Consider the following 19,991-nt stretch of genomic DNA (forward strand, 5'->3'; position numbering starts at 1 on the left):
GAAGGGAGGATCTATCAAGGTTTAGTGTGTGGCCCCTTTTTTGTCCATGCTAACATTATATAGGTTTCAAGTATGCAGTTCTATAATACATCATCTGTCTATTGCATTGTGTGCTCACCACCCATAGTCTAGTCCGCCTCCATCACCATGTATTTGACCCCTTTACCCTTTTCATCCTCCCCCACCTGGATTTGTTTTCTATTGCTGTGTAACAGATTACCAGAACTCTCAGGGGTCAAGAGTCCAGGCACGAGGTCCTCCATTAGGGTCTCACAAGGCTACTGGGAAGAATCCAGGCTGGCCTTGCACCTGGAGGCAGGGCTGGGGAAGAATCTGCTTCCCAGCGTACTTGTGTTGTAGGCTGTGGGGTTGTAGGACAGAGGCTCCAGCTTTTGGCTGGGGCTGCCGCCATTCCCTGAGCCCTCATCAGTGCTTTGCTACTTGAACCTCTCCAGCATGCCTGCTTACTTCATCCAGCCCCAGGAGAGTCTGCAGTCTGGTAAGTTTTGTGTAACATAAAGTGATCACAGGAAGTCCCAGCAAGTCACAGATTCGGCCCAAGCTCCCTCCCGGTGCAGGCGCTGCAGGGCCGTCACTGCGCAGCAGGCGGCGCCGGGCTCGCCTCCTCGGCCCCCAGGGACGCGCGCCTTGGGCCCCGCCCCGCGCCGTAGGCCCTTCCGCGCACAGGAGGCCGCGATGGCGGATGTGTCCGAGAGGAAGCTGCAGCTGTCCGTGCTGTTGGCCTTCGCCTCCGGGGTACTCGTGGGCTGGCAGGCGAACCGGCTGCGGAGGCGCTACCTGGACTGGAGGAAGCGGAGGCTGCAGGACCAGCTGGCGGTGATGCAGAAGAAATTGGACCTGGCCTGAGCGCGGCCGTAGGCCCCGCCGCTCCCGCGCGCCCACTTCGCTGCGCGCCCACCTCGCCTTGCCCGCGCGGGGCCTCCAGCCTGAGCCAGGCGCTCTCCCACCCCGCCCGCCGAGCCAGGCTCCCCCGCAGTGCCGGTGAGCAGTGCTTACAGTGGCTCTAAGTCCAAGGGAGACTTGGGAGTGGGGCGGGTGTCTGGGGCAGCTCACAGGAGGTGGCTTGCTCCCACGGACACCCAAAAGAGGAGGGAGCTTTCTTTTCCCCAGTAACTTGCACTGGTGTCTTAGTTCATTGCGTGTGTTTACTGGGAATTCCTTACCACGTGCAATGTCGCTGCATTCAACTTAAAATGTAAATACTGGGAAAAGCGAAAGGAAAAAAGAGTAGACCGAGATGTCCCTGCCACCCTTTCCCCGCTCATCAGTCTTTGCAGCAATGCCCTTGTTAGCACCATAGTCCTTGCGTTCGTGTTTTGTACTCTCCAGTCGGAGTCCTTGGGTTTTTGGCAGCCTGGCAGAACGGAAAGGGAGAGGGCCTGAAGTCAGGAGTCTTGCACCCAGTCCTGGCTTTTTCATCGGAGCTGTGCAGGTGCTCAGGGTGTCCGTTTTCTTACCTGTAACACCAGAGCTTGTAGTTCATGGTTTAACTTCAGGATAATTTCAAGTTAATTATTATTTCTCTCTTTTTTTTTTCTCTTTCTGTTCCCAACAGCTTGTCGAAGATGGAGAGAAATCATTTGTCCTTACACTTTATGAATCAATTTTATATTTAAAATAAAATGTTAAACATCTTTGAAACTTTTATTAAAAGGACAAGGGGTGTCTTGCCTGCCATGCAGTTCACTGCATCAAGAGATCTGCATGCTCAAAACTGATGTATTAGCATTTTTAAGCAGATACTTTGTTTCTTAAGGAATCCATGCTAGTTCTGTGGCGCAACTGCAAAGCAGAGTTGGCCTGGGCACGGTTATGAGTCCTTTTGGTCAGTGTTTTTTTTGTGTGTGTGTGTGTTTTTTTTTACTGAACCTGATCAGGAAAGCAAAGGGCTATGTAGAAATAACTGAGGTAAGAGTGATGTATATAAGACATTTGCACTTTTAGGAGCATATGGAATGTGCATGTGAAGGAGAAACCCTCTTGAATAGAGCTTAGTGATAAATCCAAACTATATGTAAAAATCAAGAGTGAAGGACCAAGTCCCTGGTTATTATGGATTTGCAAGGGTGTTTTCTAGAACACTGCCCTTGCTTGTTCCTGTAAAGATTAATTTTTTGTCTTAGCCAATTTAATAGCAGCTCCATGTTAACACAGGGAAATTCAGAAAAGTAGTTTCCACGGAAAGCTTTATTTTATCCATTTCACTGGAGCCATTAGCTTTGTTAATTCCATCCTTGTGTTCTTTCTGTGAATGCAGTACTCATGGACTGGCGTGCAGGTGCTGAGAGCTCTGTCCCAACTGGGCTGCAGTTTGCTGAAGTATCCTAGTCACCATTGCTCATTCCAAGTTACCAAGAGGCTCCGGAGCTGAGGCTCTTGGAGACAAGGCAGGTTTCTTAAGGCACATGGTGCCCCCTGACTGTTGGCGTTTCCATTACTTACATGTAGCCCCCTGACACACTCATCTCCCTCTCCTGTCTCACCTCAGTGTTCTATCATTCCTGCCCCTCTGGGCATGTGCTGCTCACCCCCAAGTCCTATCTAGGTGCTTATGTGGTTTCAGCCACCCCATGCCACTCCTAATCAATCATTTTCTTGTTTTCTGCTTACTGCCTCTTCACACTGTGGCTCTGTGTCCCCAGCTCTGTCACCATTTCTCCTCTAGCCACCTACTCCAGGCCCTACATCAATGTGTGTTGGTTTTTCCCTAACAACATTGTCTCACGTGGAAATGTGACTTTTTCCATGTTAGCAAAAATTGGCAGTGAAAAGGTTGAGAGAGGTTATGATGCTGGTAATGTACCTTGGAAATAACAAACTGTTCACTCATGGAAATACATGTTTCAGCAACCCCCCACCCGTAATTTCGATGATGATGCTGTTCCAGGACTCACAGGAATAAATGCTTGTAACTCTGAATATGGAACAAAAATATGTATAATTGAAGTCATATTTCTACCTGAGGTGAACAAATGTAATATATTTTTTTTCATCCTTCTCAGTGTCCATACTTACACATACACTGAGTGGCCAGATTATTATGATCTCTGAACGCATAATAATCTGGCCACTTAGTGTATATCCTATATAATAAAAGGCTAATATGCAAATTGTCCCCTCGACCAGCAGGCAGGCTGGCCAACCGCCCATGTCTCCTCCCCCTGGCCAGGCTGGCCGACCCCACCCATGCACGAATTCATGCACGGGGTGGCCAGATTATTATGCATTCAGAGATCATAATAATCTGGCCGATCAGTGTATATGTAGGGGCGTGTTTTTTTCTTCAACAGCGAGTTAAACTATATTCATTTCCATTTAAAATAAGCACATCCCTTGCCCAGCCAGCATGGCTCAGTGGTTGAACATCAACCTATGGACCTGGAGGTCACGGTTTGATTCCCGGTCAGGTCATATGCCTGGGCTGCCTGCTCAATCCCCAGTATGGTGCGTGCAGGAGGCAGATGATCAATGATTCTCTGTCGTCATTGATGTTTCTATCTCTCTCTCCCCTCTCCCTCTCTGAAATCAATTAAAAAATATGTTAAAAAATAAAATAAGCACATCCCTATAAATCAGATACAGGAAATTTTTCCTAATTTATTTATAGACATATTTAAAATAAATAAGGATTTCATAAATGGGTTGTCATTAGTGTAATTTTTCCTTTTGTTTACCTCTTACAAGATCACTTAGAAGTAGTGATTTAGTAATCCATTTTAAAATATAGCATTTACCACTTTATCATTGATTACCAACATTTTTAATGGAAATACTTATGTCCTGCTATTTAAGCGAACTTAAGTATTGTGAGCCATAATGGAGAAATTAATTTAAAATAACGCGCTACAAAAAGCAGATGGTACCAACGGTTGACCAGGACATGAGCAAAAACCCATACCCTGCTGGTAGAGAATAAATCAAGACAAGTTTGGGAAAACAGGCAGTATCTACTAAACCTAAACATACAACATGCCCTGTGGCCCAGCATTGAGCACATGTGTTCCCACTATGTACACATGTAAACAGTAGCACTAGGTTGTAGCCCTAATCTGGAAACTACCCACTGTCCATCAACAGCACAAGGAATGAGTCTGAGTCCATCACAGACTACAACTACACAGCGATACAGGTGCATCTCATGAACATGTTGAGGGAAAAGCCCAACACGTGGCCAGGGCACACTGCATGATCCCATCTCAGTTCAAAAGGCAAAGCCAAGTTTTGTTAGCAATTAGGGTCATATGTACTTTTGGTGTGAGGCGGGTGGATGGGGTAGAGCCTAGGAGGAGAGACTGCTGGGTGCTGCAGGTCATGTTCTGAATCCTAATGTGGGTGATGTGACATGGGGATGTGTTCAATGTGAAAACTGAGGTGGGTGCTTGTCACTTTAAATTATACTTGAAGAAAAAAAGTACACAAACAGCATGGCCGTTGGGCCTGTGGACTCTGTGTGTGGTACTGAAACATTGCATGCGGTACTGAAGGAGCCTAGAGGCTCCTCATGTGAAAGGTGAGCTCGGATCCTCACTCTTATTCCGTGTAGTGGAGCGTGGGAATTGGTTTAGAGCAGTGGTCCGCAAAGTCATTAGTCAACAGAGCCAAATGTCAACAGTACAATGATTGAAATTTCTTTTGAGAGCCAAATTTTTTAAACTTAAACTTCTTCTAAGGCCACTTCTTCAAAATAGACTCACCCAGGCCATGGTATTTTGTGGAAGAGCCACACTCAAGGGGCCGAAGAGCCGCATGTGGCTGTCGAGCCGCAGTTTGCCGACCACAGGTTTAGAGGATCCAGTCCCACTTGGGGAAATGTTACTACAATCTGAGAGTAGATGTAAAATGGGGATCATATTTATTCGCTCACAGGCTTGCTGTAGAACAGACAGAGTCCCCATCCTCACAGAATTCAGGATGCCCCACTTGCAAACCTAGAATGAAAAGTCGCAGCACCCCACGTGGCCAAGAACTAGAAACTGCCCTTGGAAAGGAGCCTGTGTAACAGAACTGTGAGTCCCGGGGGGGTCAAGGAGGAAAGCTGTCCTTGCAGTTAAGAATTTAAGGTGCTTAAATAGTATAGGTTGGTTTAGCAAAACTGGCATCAGAAACTAGTGGCATAACACCGAGGCCCCGCAGTCATGTGGCAACACTGAGACGTGGGACGCGTGGACCTGCGGTTTCCAACGCCGTGGGAACCCCGACCCCCACCCCGGCCTCTGGGTTTCGGGTGCAGACGAACACGTGCGCAGGGCTGAGGCTCTGGCCCGCGGTGGCGAGGGTTAGGGGACAGAGGACCTCCTCCCATAAAGTCTCCCCCAGCCCGCGCAGCTTCAGGCTGTGTGGTGCGCGCCCGCTGATGGCGTCACCATGTGACGTCACCTAGAGGGGTCGCTCAGGCGGTTTCCCTGAAGACCCGCGCGGGCCCAGCTCAGAGGTGAGGAGCTACAGCCTTGGCGGCCACGCGACTCCCCGCAGCTCCTGCAGCGCGGCCGGAGCTGAAGCTGCAGGTCCGTCTGGCTGTAGCGGGGCCTGGGCAGTGCGGTGCCCCCGGCGCTGGCGTTGAGTGCTGGGCCCTGAATCCCGGGAGCCTCCCAGACCCACGGGCCTTCCCAGCTAGACCAGTCCCCTCCCGCATCCCCTGCCAAACCGGTTCTGACCCTCATCCTCCGCACCAGACCCCAGGGGCCCCACCTCCCAAATGGTGACCTTTGACTCTGTGCCCTTCACCATAACATTTCAGTCTCAGAACCTAACACCTCCCTTAACCCCCTCACCTTTGAATCTAATCTTTTAACAGGAACCATTGCCAACCACATCTGGGCCCAATACCACACTCCACTCTCCAGTCGCCTTTCCCTCAGCCTTCCTCCATGGAAGCTGCTATTGCTTCCTGTGAACTCAAACGAAATAGGATTAATGAAAGAAGAATATGTCCGAGATAAGACCTTGAACTAAAGAAGAAATAAAGTAACTAATACATGAGAAAAGTTAACTTTAAAGGTAATCAAGTAATTGCAAAGGAAAGATACTTGGAACATTTAAAAAATCACAATATTCAGTGCTGGAAAGGGTGTGATGAAACAGACACCTGATAGCACTGCTCTGGAGTATAGGGGGACAGCATTTCTGGAAACAGCTTGACAGGATGTAGCAAATATTCAGGCTCCTGGGCTGGATGATTTCATTTCCAGGAATTTATCACATATAATAATCAAAAAGTTGGGCCAGATATTAATGTATAAAAATGTTCATCACTGTCACTCTTTTTTTAAATATATATATATATTTATTGATTTCAGAGAGGAAAGGGAAGGGGAGAGAGAATCATCAATGATGAGAGAGGATCATTGATTGGCTGCCTCCTGCATGCCCCCTACTGGGGATCAAGCCCCCAACCCAGGCATGTGCCCTTGACCAGAATGGAACCTGGGACCCTTTAGTCTGCAGGCTGACACTCTATCCACTGAGTCAAACCAGCTATGGCAAAGTATCATTCTTAATAGAAAAGACTAGATACAACTTAGTGTAAGGGCAGAAAATAGGCCTTTTCTTTTCTTTGCTGTGGCCTTCCACAATTTATGAGAAGCACCTGAACGTTAAGCTTCAAGATTGTTGGCTCCTCTGTTCAAACTGCAGGACAAGATAAGGTACTCTCAAGGCTACATTCTTGCATTCTCCTCCTCCCTGCTGTTTTCACAACTCATGGATAATTTGCACCCAGGAGTCTCTAGTTAGTGGAAAGTTTCCTCACCCCTCCCTTTCAGACAAACCTCTTTTGAACCCTTAGTAACTTTTTTTTTTTTTTTTAGTAACAGCACATAATTTTATTTTTTTCAATTTTTTTATTGATTAAGGTATTACATGTGTCCATATCTCCCCATTGCCCCTCCACCCCACTCCCATACATGCCCTCACCCCTCAGTGCCTTGCGTCCATTGGTTATGCTTATATGCATGCATACAAGTCCTTCAGTTGTTCCCTTACCTCCCCCTCTTCCCAACCTTCCTGCTGTAATTTGACAGTCTGTTCGATGCTTCTCTGCCTCTGTATCTATCTTTTTGTTCATCAGGTTATAATGTTCTTTATTATCCATAAATGAGTGAGATCATGTGGTATTTTTCTTTCATTGACTGGCTTATTTCACTTAGCATAATGCTCTCCAGTTCCATCCATGCTGCTGCAAATGGTAAGAATTCCTTCTTTTTTATAGCAGCATAGTATTCCATTGTGTAGATGTACCACAGTTTTCTAATCCAGTCATCTCCTGACTGGCACTTAGGCTGTTTCCAAATCTTAGCTATGGTGAATTGTGCCACTATGAACATAGGAGTGCATATATCCTTTCTGATTGGTGTTTCTAGTTTCTTGGGATATATTCCTAGAAGTGGGATCACTGGGTCAAATGGGAGTTCCATTTTTAGTTTTTTGAGGAAACTCCATACTGTTCACAGTGGCTGCACCAGTCTGCATTTCCACCAGCAGTGCATGAGGTGAACCCTTAGTAACTTTTGTTCTAAGCTTGTTTTACAGGCTTGGGCAAAATACTGATAAGACACCTCCTTAGGACATCTGCCAGACTGTCTCCTGGAAAGCAAACAAACTGTAACCTTTTAAGAAACGCCCTCCCCCCATCTGTTCAACTTCAACACAATCCCCTTCCCTTCCTTGTTGCTTAGCAACAGCAATTGCTTAAAGATGGAAAACTCTCTTTGTTTCCTACCCTGTGTTGAGTAGTAATACACTGGCCTTTTCTTCCCTTGGAAAGTAAAATAAATTTCCTCCTTGCATCTATCTCTTCTCTTAGTTGTGAATTTGTTCACAGACAGCATTACTGGCCCAATCCTAACAATTAGGATGAGCTATAGTACTGTGATTAAAGTTTTGCTAAAGAGATTTTAATGTGTTAGGAAAAATGTTTGTGATAAAATGTCAGTTTAGAAAAATAATATAAATTTGAATATACAGTATTTCAAAATTTTTTTCATATATGTAGAGAAAAGATAGAAGGAAATATGCTAGGATGGTAACTGGTAGCATGCTGATGATTATTATGTTTCTCTTCATACTTTTGACATTTTCATAATTTTAAATACCAAATGTATATTACTTTAAAAAATGAAGAGTGGATAGTAATTAATAGCTATTAATTTATTTTCTGAAATTGTTATTTCACTTTGCTAATTTTACTTTTTATTTTTCATTTGATCTATTACCTAGTGTTGTTTCTACTAAATAAATTTATCATCTTTGGCAGAAAAGAGTTCTCATGAATGCTCATATTTTATCCATTTTTGGACTCTCATTTTAAAGAGTACTAAAGATTTGATAGCTAAATATTTCTTAAGTGATTCTATTGGAATTAGAGTGGTATGGCAAACACAAAATACTCTTCTGGTAGAAATAAAAATAAAATGCGCAATGAGGCATTGACTTAACTGAGTTTTGGCTAGTGTTAATATGGTTCTGTATCTAATGGTAACATAGTACCACATTGGGAGAGCCAGGAAAAGTTTGAGAGGAAAGGACAAAAATTGTTATTAAAACAAAGATGAAACAAAACAAACTATTAACAAAGATTGTCCAACCTGGGGAAGAATTGGCTCAGGAGCCTTTGAAACTGAAGTATCCATCTTATATAAAAACTGCTGTTTGAAATTTTAACCCTGCTATTTGGCTTCTGTAAATGCTTGCTTGCTTAAATAATAAGGAAAATAAGACTACTCCCACTTCGGAGAGGCCATTAAACCTTCCCTGGATGAAATTATCAGTGCTGGTACCAGGCCAGGCCTTTGGTTGAGGTCTCAAGGCCCCAGCACATAGGGGCTCTTTAAGAACTTGCAAAGGGGGCTGGAAACACCCCATATTTGGGAGACAAAGAAGGTAAAAACATATAAATAGGGAAAATTCCTCCATGTTGGGCCCCAGAATTTGAGAGACATTTTCCTCTGGACCCGCACGTAATAAATGTAACTCCATCTCTCTAAGTATTGCTTGGTTCTTCTCCGGTTTTCTGTAACATTAATGGTTCCCTGACCATGAACAACTGTGCTTGGCCTTTTGGCCTCTGGTGAATGGGCCAGGTTTGGGGCCCTGGGGAGCCGGATTGGCCTCCGGGAGGCGTCGCTCTGCTGATTTAGCAGAATTGAACTGGGGGACACCGGGCACTCCCGGACCTCAGCCCAGGTCCTGGCCAGCATCTGGAGAGAGTGGACGGACACTTTTGGATCTGTCGACAGAATTGGTAAGGTAGGGGCCCCAGTTGGTTAGGCCCACTCCAAGTGTGTGGAAGCGGGAGTTTGATCACCTCTCCGGAAGTCAAGGACTTCCTCGGGGACTAGCTGAGACCCCGTTTGGTTAGGAGGACAAGGAATCAGGTGGACTGTTTAAACTCTGGGTAAATATGTGGTAGAAGTCAAAAACTCGGACTAGCTAGTATATAAATGTGGGACTCTGGAGGTGAATGAATTCAGATTCGATTAAGGAATTATGAGTTCACTCTGCTGTTTGTTTATGTGGGCCTAGCCAATTTACTACTGAGAAGGGGGTCTGGACGCAGTCTTAACTCCTCTGGTAGGTTCTCACCAAGACGTTGGTTGAGAATTCTGTTCTAGGGCATGGGTGCTGGGAGTGCCCCCATGCTCATCTGGGGAGTTGGGCATTGTTTTGTTTATCTGTTCAGCTCCAGTTTGGGCTAGTCTACTGAGAGAGTGTGAGTATGGATGTTTGTCTGTCTTGGCATAATTATCTGCTCATTAACTGGTCTGTGTGAAGCGAAAGCTACTTTGTGCCTTCTGGCTGTACACATGAGTGTATTTGTTATCTCTTTTTATTGTTTAATTTGTTTAAAGATAGGGTGGACCTGCTGTGATGGAATGCAAAAGTCTCTAGCAGTTGCGAGATTTCTTTTTCTCAGAGTCTTTTGCTCTCTGTCAGAGAGGGAATCAGCCCACTTAGCTAATAAAAATTTCTGTCTATGTTTGTATAAGTAAGGGTTTCAGTTTGCTCTGATTTTTTATTTTTATTTTTTATTTTTATTTTTTTACATATATTTTATTGATTTTTTACAGAGAGGAAGGGAGAGAGATAGTTAGAAACATTGATGAGAGAGAAACATCGATCAGCTGCCTCCTGCACACCTCCTACTGGGGATGTGCCTGCAACCAGGGTACATGCCCTTGACCGGAATCGAACCCGGGACCTTTCAGTTCGCAGGCTGACGCTCTATCCACTGAGCCAAACCAGTTAGGGCTGCTCTGATTTTTTAATTTACTGTATTAAATTGAAATTTTGAAGTTCTAGGGTTAATTTAAAGGTATAAATTTGTGACATTTCAAAGAGCAAAGAACTTTTATTTATGGCTTTCTTATCTTTTTTGGTGGTGGGAGACTTCCAGGGGCAGGGCTTACAGCTCCGCAGGGCGGAGAGATTTACAGGCCCTGTCCCTGCCTGTGACATCATAGTCCAACGTGAGCCACCTGACTTTAGTCACCTCCCTTGAAGTTCTTATTAACTGTCTAGGGACCCCATTAACCCTGATTGTGTGTCTTGTGCAGTCTGTTGTCTTTGTGGTTGTGTGTTTTGTTTGACTTGCTGTTTTCAGTTATTTATTAGGATCCTCATAGAGGACATAACCTGGTATTTCCCTTCCTCTCTCATCCTGATTCTGATAGCATCTGTAACTGGATTAAAGATCTTTTCTTTCAGGATTGACCTTTGGGGAAAGACAGCCCTCATACTGAGCCCTGAGTTCTCCCCTTAGAGCTGAGGCAACAGGCCCATCATAGTCATCCGTGTGCCCACTCATTTGGAGCCCAGAGCCGGGCCTTGAATTAAGTCCTGTCTTTTCCTATTTTCCATCCCCTCCTGGGACCTGGTTGTAGTGCAACCTGAGAGGGGTGGGCACAGGAGCCTAGTCCCAGCCAGGGGTTTCTCTCTCATGGACCTTGGATGTCTGCTTTTTAGGGGGGTCAGATCAACATAGAAAAAAAAAAAAAAAGAACACATTAGCAGCTGTGCACCTCCTAGGGGCAAGGGAGGGGAGTGGGAATCAGAGATGCTCTGGCCTGCACACCTCGGGGCTCCAAACCCTGCATCTTCCATTTATTGGGAGTTTGATAACAGGAGTGGGAGATCCCTCCAGTTGTTGGCTGGGGGCACGGGACTGGTATCAAGGATAACCTCCTACGGGAAGGGCTGTTGATGCCCATGTCTGTGCTCAGGAAGGGCCTGCATGGAATTAGGGGCAAGGAGGGCACACCTTTGTGCAAAGACCCAGGACTGGGCCCCTGCTTCACTCTTCACCCCCACTCAGGCAATATCTGTATCCTGTCCTTCCCTCTGGCCCCAGGTGAACAAAGTACTGGAGGAGATAGTGGTGCTGCAGGAGTCCACCCAGAAATACAAAATACAGCCCGAGGAGCAATTCCGGGCCTGGTTCTGGGCTCTGGAGCGGCTCAGTGAGAATGAGAGGTGAGGCTGGGCAGGAGTTGGACACGGGCAGGGGTGGACGCTTTCTGTTGGTCAATCCAGAGAACCTGTGTCCATGGTTCCCTGATCCCCCACAGACCTTGGTGTGTAGCAATTCCTGGGGCTCCTGACACTGGGAGGGACACCTGAGGCCTGCGAGCTCACATGTGCCATTCTGTCCTGCAGTTACATCCGGTCCTGCAAGCTGGAGCCCCAGTCCTAGGTTGCCATGGGAAATCTCATACAAAGGAGGACATTGCATGATTGGCTGCAGCTGTGAAAATTATTCTGACCATTATCTCTCTTTTATACATGAAATAAGAAATAATGATACTTATCTTTAATAGTTATCCTTTCATATATCCCAATAATACATGTAAAAATACTCTTCCCATAGGTATGTCATTACATTTGTTATGTTTATTAAAATATTTATTAATATTAAAATTATTTCTGAGAAATAATTTCTTCTAGTTTTTTCTCCTGCTTCGTTATAAATTCTTTAACGTACATAAAATTATTTTGTTTCTACTTTATAAATAATTCTTTGATGACCTTGTTGTATAGGTACTTTTGAACATTTATTCAATTCATTTTGAATCATTTCCTGCAAATAAAATTTGTTTAAAAATACACATTTTGAATTTAATATGTATGCATTTTGAATGATTTGATCAAATTCCCTTGGAATTTTGATTGGGTTCTTATCAGATTAGTAGATTGTGTAAGGGGAATTCATTCCCTGGATCCTTTATCAGGTATGTTTTGAGCACCTCCTATGGGCCAGACACTAGAAGCACAGTAATCAATCAAAGAGCATGTCCTGATGGCAGATTTGCATGAAAGAGTCAAACCAGCCAGCACATGCTTAAGGTGAAGTCAGGGTGAGCTGCGTGCTCTGAACAAAAGGTAAAGTGGAGAAAGAGACAAATGGTGACGAGGTAATGTTGTGTGTAGGATGATGTGAAGGTTTGTGGGATCGAGGTGATAGTTGAGGCCTCTTTGGGAATATGCATAGATGATCAGCAAAGTGTCAACATCCCAGCTGAGCCCTCAGTTTGCCTTCTGGTTCCAAATTGCTCTAGGTGGCTCCAGATCTGAGGGAGAAAGTGTATGCATCCTCATTCTTCACAGAAGTGAGGGCAAAGCACCCAGCCCCTGTCCTCTCTGGACCCCTTACCATGAATTAACCTTCCATTGTGGTGCCTATTCTTACTTCACTGCTTTTGCTCCAGTGTGTCCTCTTCCTGTAACAAACCATAGGCAGCAGGTATTCCTGTTTACCTGGCCCTTAGCTATACAAGGGCAGTGCACACTGTGTTTACTTCCAAATTCTGAATGGGACACCTGACCTGATACGGAGCCACCTTCCTGTCTGTTCAGTTCATTGTCCCACACACTGAATGGGTCTCTCCCAAGCATCATCTGTGTTGCCCAGGAAAATACAATTGCTTATACTTCCCTTGAGATTTAGAGCATTTGAGTTGACTCTCCTATAAGCACCACCCCAGCCCCCATCACACTGCAAGAACTTGACTCTTATATTTCCATCATGCTTCTCCCACACTGAATGGCAGACAAAAGATCGAATGGTTTAGAATGCGTAGTGTGGGAAGGTCATTATATGGTAGTGAACTAACAGTTATGACTAAGAAAGAGTGGAGGGGGTTCCAGTGATGTAGATACTGAAATCATCATAGATGAGAGAGGGACCTAGGCATCTGTGGATGACCACAGCCTGCAGGGCTGGTACAGTCTAAGAACATAACTGTCCCTCTGTTGGCCTCAATCTCCTGGCAAGTGACATGGAGGCATAACTATCCTGTGCTGCAGGCCTCACAGGGTGGTCACAAGTTCAGGGCAGGAAAGGATTGAGCAGAGCTCCCTGACCTGTGCCCCCTGGAGGGCTCAGGATGAGAAAAATGATGACAGTAAAGACACTGAGTCCTCAGGAGAACCTGTGCGCTAGTTGGAGGTCTCCCACTTTCCAAGGTGAGAATGCGTCAGGGAGGCCAGGCCCAGGACCAAGGTCACACACAGCGAATGAGCGTTGCAGCTGGGAGCCATGCAGAATCAGAGCATGCCGAAATCTGGGTAGCACTAGTAACAGCTGACTTGGGTCAGATGTCCAGGGTAAGGGGTCAGGTGTGATGGGGGTAATGGGGTGAGGTGAGAATGACCTCAAAAACCCTGTCTTCCACTCAAGGGTGAACAGTCCTCGGGTTTGACATCTGAGACTGAACATCTGAGGATCAAAGAAGAGGCTACAGAGGAAGGGGAGTGAGCCGGTCTGGGGGACACTCCAGGGTCAAAGGAGAGGTGGCTCTGTGTTCTCAGCTGGAGGCCTCCAAGTTAAGAGAGGGAGGCCTTCCTCCACCAGCCCCTCCTCCTGTTTCCATGGAACCTGAAACCCGCTCTTAGACATGAACAAGGGGAGAGCTTGGAAGAGGAGGGTGCAGGATAAATATGGGGTTGAGGCTGGCCTGGAACCACGGACCCTGTGCTTTGCTCAAAGGAGGTCCTGGTGGGTGATTATCAGGAGTCTTTGTGAGTAGGGGAAGGCACAGTTGAGGGGACTTCCTAAGGGTCCTGGAGAGAGAGGGAAGGCACAATTGAGGGGACTCACTAAGGGTCCTGCTCCACATGGGAAGCCTGGGGGACCAGGAGGCTGAGGGTTGGAGGTTTTCTGGGGAGGATTTGTGGGTAACCTGAGAGCAGGGGCTCATCCCACCCTCACCCTGTTTACCCAGTGTGTTTGCTTTCTTGGCAAATTTCTGATTGACCTTATAGATGTTCCACAATAGGATGGAGGATTATCTGGAGGTGGGCTAACTGGGGCCTGACCTGGGGTGACCAGAATTGGCTTTGGGGGCAGGGAGTCCCTGCACTGAGCCCTGAATTCTCAGCACAGCCTCCCCGAGAACCTGGGGCATCTTACCCATCATAGTGTTCCATGTCCCCCCTTTTCTGGAGCCCAGTGTTCTAGTTCTGTCTCTCCCTGTTTCCCATGCCCTCTTGGGACCTGGCAGTTGTGCACGATGAGAAGGGTGGGCAGAGGGGCTAGTCCTGGCCAGGAGGCTCTTTCTGATGGACATTGGCTGACTGCCTTCCAGGGGAATCAGACCAACATAGAGAAAAAGGAGAAGGTGATTAGCTCTTTCCCTTCCAGGGGCAGGGGAAGGGAGTGACTATCTGAGATGCCCTGGCCAGCACACTCCTGGGCTCCATTCCCTGCATCGTACGTTTTTGGGAGAGTTTGATAACAGAAGTGGGAGAACACCCCAGTTGGTGGCTGGGGATAGGGGGTGCCATCAGGATAACCTCCTGGAGGAAGGGCTATTGATGCCCATCTCTGAGCACAGGAAGGCCCTCAGTGGAATTAGAAGGAAGGAGGGTGCCCCTGTGTGCAAAGACCCAGGACTGGATCCCTGCCCCAATCCTCACCCACTTCAGGCCATGTCTGCATCCTCTACTTTCCTCTGGCCTCAGGAGCAGAAAGTAATGGAGGAGATAGTGCTGCTGCAGTAGGCGGCACAGAAATATGAAATAGAGCCCAAGGAGCAATAGATCCTGGTCTGTGCCCTGGAGCGGCTCAGGGAGAATGAGAGGTGAGGCTGGGCAGGAGTTGGGCAAGGGCAGGGATGGACTCACCCTGCAGGTCAGTCCAGAGAACTTGTGTACATTGCCCCCTCATCCTCCCAAACACTGCTGTGTAGCAATTCCTGGGTCTGCTGACACTGGGAGGGACCCCTGAGGTGTGGCTCCTGGGAGTTCACAGGTGCCACTCTGTCCTGCAGTTATAGCCAGTCCTGCCAGCTGGAGCCTGGCTTCTACTCGGTCAGCGGAACACTCAGACCTTTATTCTGAGCAAAAGGAAGTGATTGAATGAGTTACACAAGAAGTGGAAATGATTCTTAACATGATCTCATTTTTATGGACTTTGTCCTCAAGAAAACTTCTTTGGATACAGAATATATCTTCTGTTAGAAACACTTAGGACTTAACTCAAAGTTTAGTAAAGTAAGAAAATACAAAATATTCTTTTTAATGGTAACATAAAAAATACCTCACATTTTTCTGGATATGTGTACATTTCCAACAAGGAAAACAAGAAAAACAAACAAGAAAAAACTATAAGATCTGAAACAAATTAGAAAGTTGTAACTTTTTATATGACATTAAAGTAAATTTTTTTTCTTCAAGTATGTTAGAACTTCATTTAAAAGAGGAGAAAAACATAAAGAAAACAGAATAGCCAGAAGCTTCAAGAATGAGCAAGATGATGTGGAATAGAGTGGAAATAGAAAAAAAATATAAACTCATGTGCAGAGAATAAGGCAAGTGAGTGTCCTAAGATTGTGCTGAGGAATGAATAAAGCAGAATAGTCCCAGGTAGAAACAAGAAAACATGTGTGCACAGGAAGGAGGGAAAATATCTGGGATATTTTTTTTTTATCAGAGTTAATGTTCTATAATGCAATTAGCCGAGTGTATCTACTTCTTAATCCAGTGTCTTGCCACAAGGCAATTTGATTGTAGGCTTGGGATGTAGTTTTACAAGTACAATTGGGTTCAGAAAAAAACTTAAAAAAAAAAAACTGCGCACTTTTATTTTTATTTTTATTTTTTTATTTTTTATTAAATCATTTGTTCAGATTATTACAGTTCTTCCTCTTTTTTCCCCTCATAGGTCCCCTCCACCCGATTCCCACCCCCCCACCATAATCCCCACCACTGTCCTCATCCATAGGTGTATGGCTTTTGTCCAGTCTCTTCCCGCACCCCCCACACGCCCTCCCCACTGAGAATTGTCAGTCCACTCCCTTCCTATGCCCCTAATTCTATTATATTCACCAGATTATTCTGTTCATCAGATTTTTTATTCACTTGATTTTTAGATTCACTTGTTGATAGATATGTATTTGTTGTTCATCATTTTTATCTTTACCTTTTTCTTCTTCTTCCTCTTCTTAAAGAATACTTTTCAGCATTTCATATTATACTTGTTTGGCAGTGATGAACTCCTTTAGCATTTTGTTATCTGTGAAGCTCTTTATCTGACCTTCAATTCTGAATGATAGCTGCTGGGTAGAGTAATGTTGGTTGTAGGTTCTTGCGATTCATCACTTTGAATGTTTCTTGCCACTCCCGTCTGGCCTGCATAGTTTCTGTTGAGAAATCAGCTGACAGTCATATGGTGCTCCATTTTAGGTAACTAACTATTTTTATCTTGCTGCTTTTAATATTTTCTCTTTGTCTTTTGCTTTTGGAATTTTAATTATGATGTGTCTTCGTGTGGTCCTCTTTGGATTCCTCTTGTTTGGGGTTCTCTGTGCTTCCTGGACTTGTAAGTCTATTTCTTTCACCAGGTGGGGAAGGTTTAGGTCATCATTTCTTTAAATAGGTTTTTAGTGTCTTGCTCTCTCTCTTCTTCTGGCATCCCCATAATTCTGATGTTGGTACGCTTGAAGTAGTCCCAGAGGCTCCTTTCACTATGTTCATATTTTTGGATTCTTTTTTCTTTTTTCTTTTCTGGTTGGGTGTTTCTTTTTGCTTTTTTGTATTTCAAATCTTTGACTTGATTTCGGTGATCATCTAGACTTCTGTTGGATCTCTGTGTGTGTGTGTGTATATATATATATATATATATATATATATATATATATATATATTAGTCAGTGTATGCTTAATTTCTATTTGGTCTCACTAAATATATCCGCCTTTTTAGAAAATTCTTGAAAAACCTTAAAACCGTGGTTTTGAACTATATATCCTGTAGTTTTCTTTCCTCCATTTCTGTCTTTGTGACCTGTATCTTTGTCTCTGCATTTTAGCTGCTTCCCTGAGTTGAAAGAGTGGCTTTGTGTGCTAGGCGTCCTTTAGGACCCAGTGGCTCAGTCTCCCCAATTACCTGAGGTGGACATTCTTGCTGCACCCCTTTATGGGCTGTGTGCACAGTCTTGTTGTAGTTAAGCCTTGATGTTGTTGGTATCACTGGGAGGAATTGACCTCCTGGCCAATTGGCTGTGAGGATCAGCTGTGTCTCCGATGGGAAAACTTCTGTGCTGGAGACACCCTTATGGGGCAAGACTTGCTTCAGTGGGGCTTTGGTGCTCACTGAGTCTGCCCAGTGAGTGTGTCCCTTATGGATCTGAGGAGTTATAATCTAGATGGTTCTACTCTGACCCCTGGGTACACTGACTCTTGGATCTCTAAGGAGATGCTAATATAGCTTCTGCTTGAGGCCACCCAGCAGGAGCCATCAAGAGATCTACTGATTCCTCTTCTTTGTTTGGGTTTTGGAGGTGCCCAGATATGGCCCAGCTGTGAAGCAATGCAAGCTGCTGCAGGGCCTTGGGCCTTCTTTTGGATGTTCTGGGTTTCTCTGACTCAGCTGCAGTTTGTTAGTTATGTTTAGATTTCAAAGGACCAGGCCATTCATATGCAAAGCCTCTGCACTCAGCTTGGATGGGGCAGAGTCTCAGGGCAGAGCAAACTGCAATGGTTTCCCGTCAGCCCTGCCCTATAAGGCCTCCAGGTCTCAGTGTCCCTTGGTAATCCCTGCAAGCACCTCTGAGAGAAAGCTGACCTCGAGTTCTGCCTGCTGCCAGAGAGTCCAGTTTCTCCCCATATGAGTCTGGATGCGAAGAGTCTCGCCTGGAACTGGGGTTCAGAGCAGTCAGAAGCTTGTTTCTCCCTGTGCATTGAAAAAGACAGCTGCATTCTCAGTTGCCAGCCCTATCCGCGTGCACCTCTGTACCTCAGCACTTTACTTCCGCAGCTTCTCTGAGTCTTAATGTGCTTTTCTCTTCCCTTCTAGTTGTAGAATTTCCACTTAGCCAGCTTTCTGTGGTTCTGGATGTTGTACATTTTGTCTTTCAGTTGTAGTTTTGCAGTGGTTGTGCAAGGCAGCAAATTCAGGTGTTTACCTATGCCACCATCTTGGTTTCTCCAACTGCCCACTTTTAGACCAAACCACCCATGCTCCTCATTTCCAGGTGGATTATACTGGACACACTTCTCTATTCCCAACTTTTCTCTTTTTCAAAATAAAAGTAGATATTTTTATTATACAAAAAATTCATGCTTATAGCTAGAAAAGAGAAATGTTTAAAATTAGTGATCATGTACTAAATGGGAAATAATTATACATATCTTTACATGTATCCTATGAGATATGCTAGTAGTATATCTAAATATACACTTATCCATATCTAGAAATCATTTTCTGTTATATTTCTGTTTGACAATGTGTTCTTCTCATATTAAAATTATTTCTAAAATAATATCTTCTAGTATCTTATCTCCTTCATAAATTATATAATGTGGTTATAGTTAATGGACTGAAAATTATTTTGTTTTCATTTTTATGAATAATACTTTGATGATCATCATTTTATAGGTACCTCTGAACATTTATTCAATTCATTTTGAATCATTTTCTGCAAATAAAATTTGTTCAAAAATACACATTTTAAATTTCAGTATGCATGAATTTTGAGTCTTATGCTCAAATTTCCTTGGAATTTTGATTGGGATCTCATCAGATTTATAGAGTTGGTTAAGAGGAATTCATTCACTAGCTCCCTCATAAGATATATATTGAGCGCCACCTATGGGCCAGACAGTAGAAGTGCGTGGTCAAGCCAAAGAGCTTGTCATGATGGCATGTTTGCATGAAAGAGTCAAGCCAGCCAGCACATGCATAAGGTGAAGTCAGATGGGCTGCGTGCTCTGGACAAAAGATAAAGAACAGAAAGAGACAAATGGTGACGAGGTCATGTTGTGTGAGGCATGATGTGAAGGTTTGTGGGATCGAGGCGAATTTGAGGCTGCTTTGGGAATATGCATAGATGATATTTTGGCTCTGGTTCCAAAGTGCTCTGGGTCTGTGGTCGGCAAACTCATTAGTCAACAGAGCCAAATATCCACAGTACAATGATTGAAATTTCTCTTGAGTGCACAATTTTTTAAACTTAAACTTCTTCTAACGCCACTTCTTCAAAATAGACTCGCCCAGGCCATGGTATTTTGTGGAAGAGCCACACTCAAGGGGCCAAAGAGACGTAGGTGGCTCACGAGCCACAGTTTGCTGACCACGACTCTAGGTGACTCTGTATCTTTTTTAAAAAAATAGTTTATATTTACAAGTAAAATAATTGATATTTTTAGTGCAATACCATTTGAATTCTTGAGAAATAAGAATGGTAGTGGTTTCCATTTTACATATAGAGCAGCTTATTCAGTAGCATTTAAAATCAAATTATAGAAGATGCTCAAGGTCACTAATCACAGGGGAAGGGCAAATCAGAATCACACAGGATCACTTTCCACTGCCAGAACAGCTGTTATCAAAAAGACAAGAAGGGGTGAGTGTTGTGCTGAAGTGGAGAAAAGGGAACCTTTGTGCACTGTTAATAGAATTGTAAATTGGTGCAGCCACTGTGGATAAAAGAATGGAAGTTCTTCAAAAAAATAAAAATAGGACCAGCGTGTTATCCAGAAAT

General features: G+C 44.7%; 1 protein-coding gene across 5 annotated transcripts; it reads left to right on the top strand.

The window, feature by feature from the left end:
- The first annotated feature begins 224 nt into the window (after nt 1–224).
- LOC308255509 (mitoregulin-like) lies at nt 225–12,131 on the top strand. 5 transcript variants are annotated; one of them, XM_080683030.1, is made up of 4 exons: nt 647–1,002; nt 2,279–2,408; nt 11,366–11,487; nt 11,671–12,131. In XM_080683030.1, exon 1 carries the CDS (start codon nt 697–699, stop codon nt 865–867), a length of 171 nt encoding a protein of 56 aa, XP_080539156.1. In that variant the 5' UTR covers nt 647–696; the 3' UTR covers nt 868–1,002; nt 2,279–2,408; nt 11,366–11,487; nt 11,671–12,131. The 5 variants fall into 5 exon arrangements, 4 of the variants coding, with proteins under 4 accessions (XP_080539154.1, XP_080539156.1, XP_080539155.1 ...); XR_013961359.1 differs by lacking the exons at nt 647–1,002; nt 2,279–2,408 and adding exons at nt 5,396–5,525; nt 5,816–6,018; XM_080683029.1 differs by lacking the exon at nt 2,279–2,408.
- Nucleotides 12,132–19,991: the final 7,860 nt, after the last annotated feature.

This window comes from Plecotus auritus (genome assembly GCF_963455305.1).
Source record: "Plecotus auritus genome assembly, chromosome: 8".
Lineage (NCBI taxonomy): Eukaryota > Metazoa > Chordata > Mammalia > Chiroptera > Vespertilionidae > Plecotus > Plecotus auritus.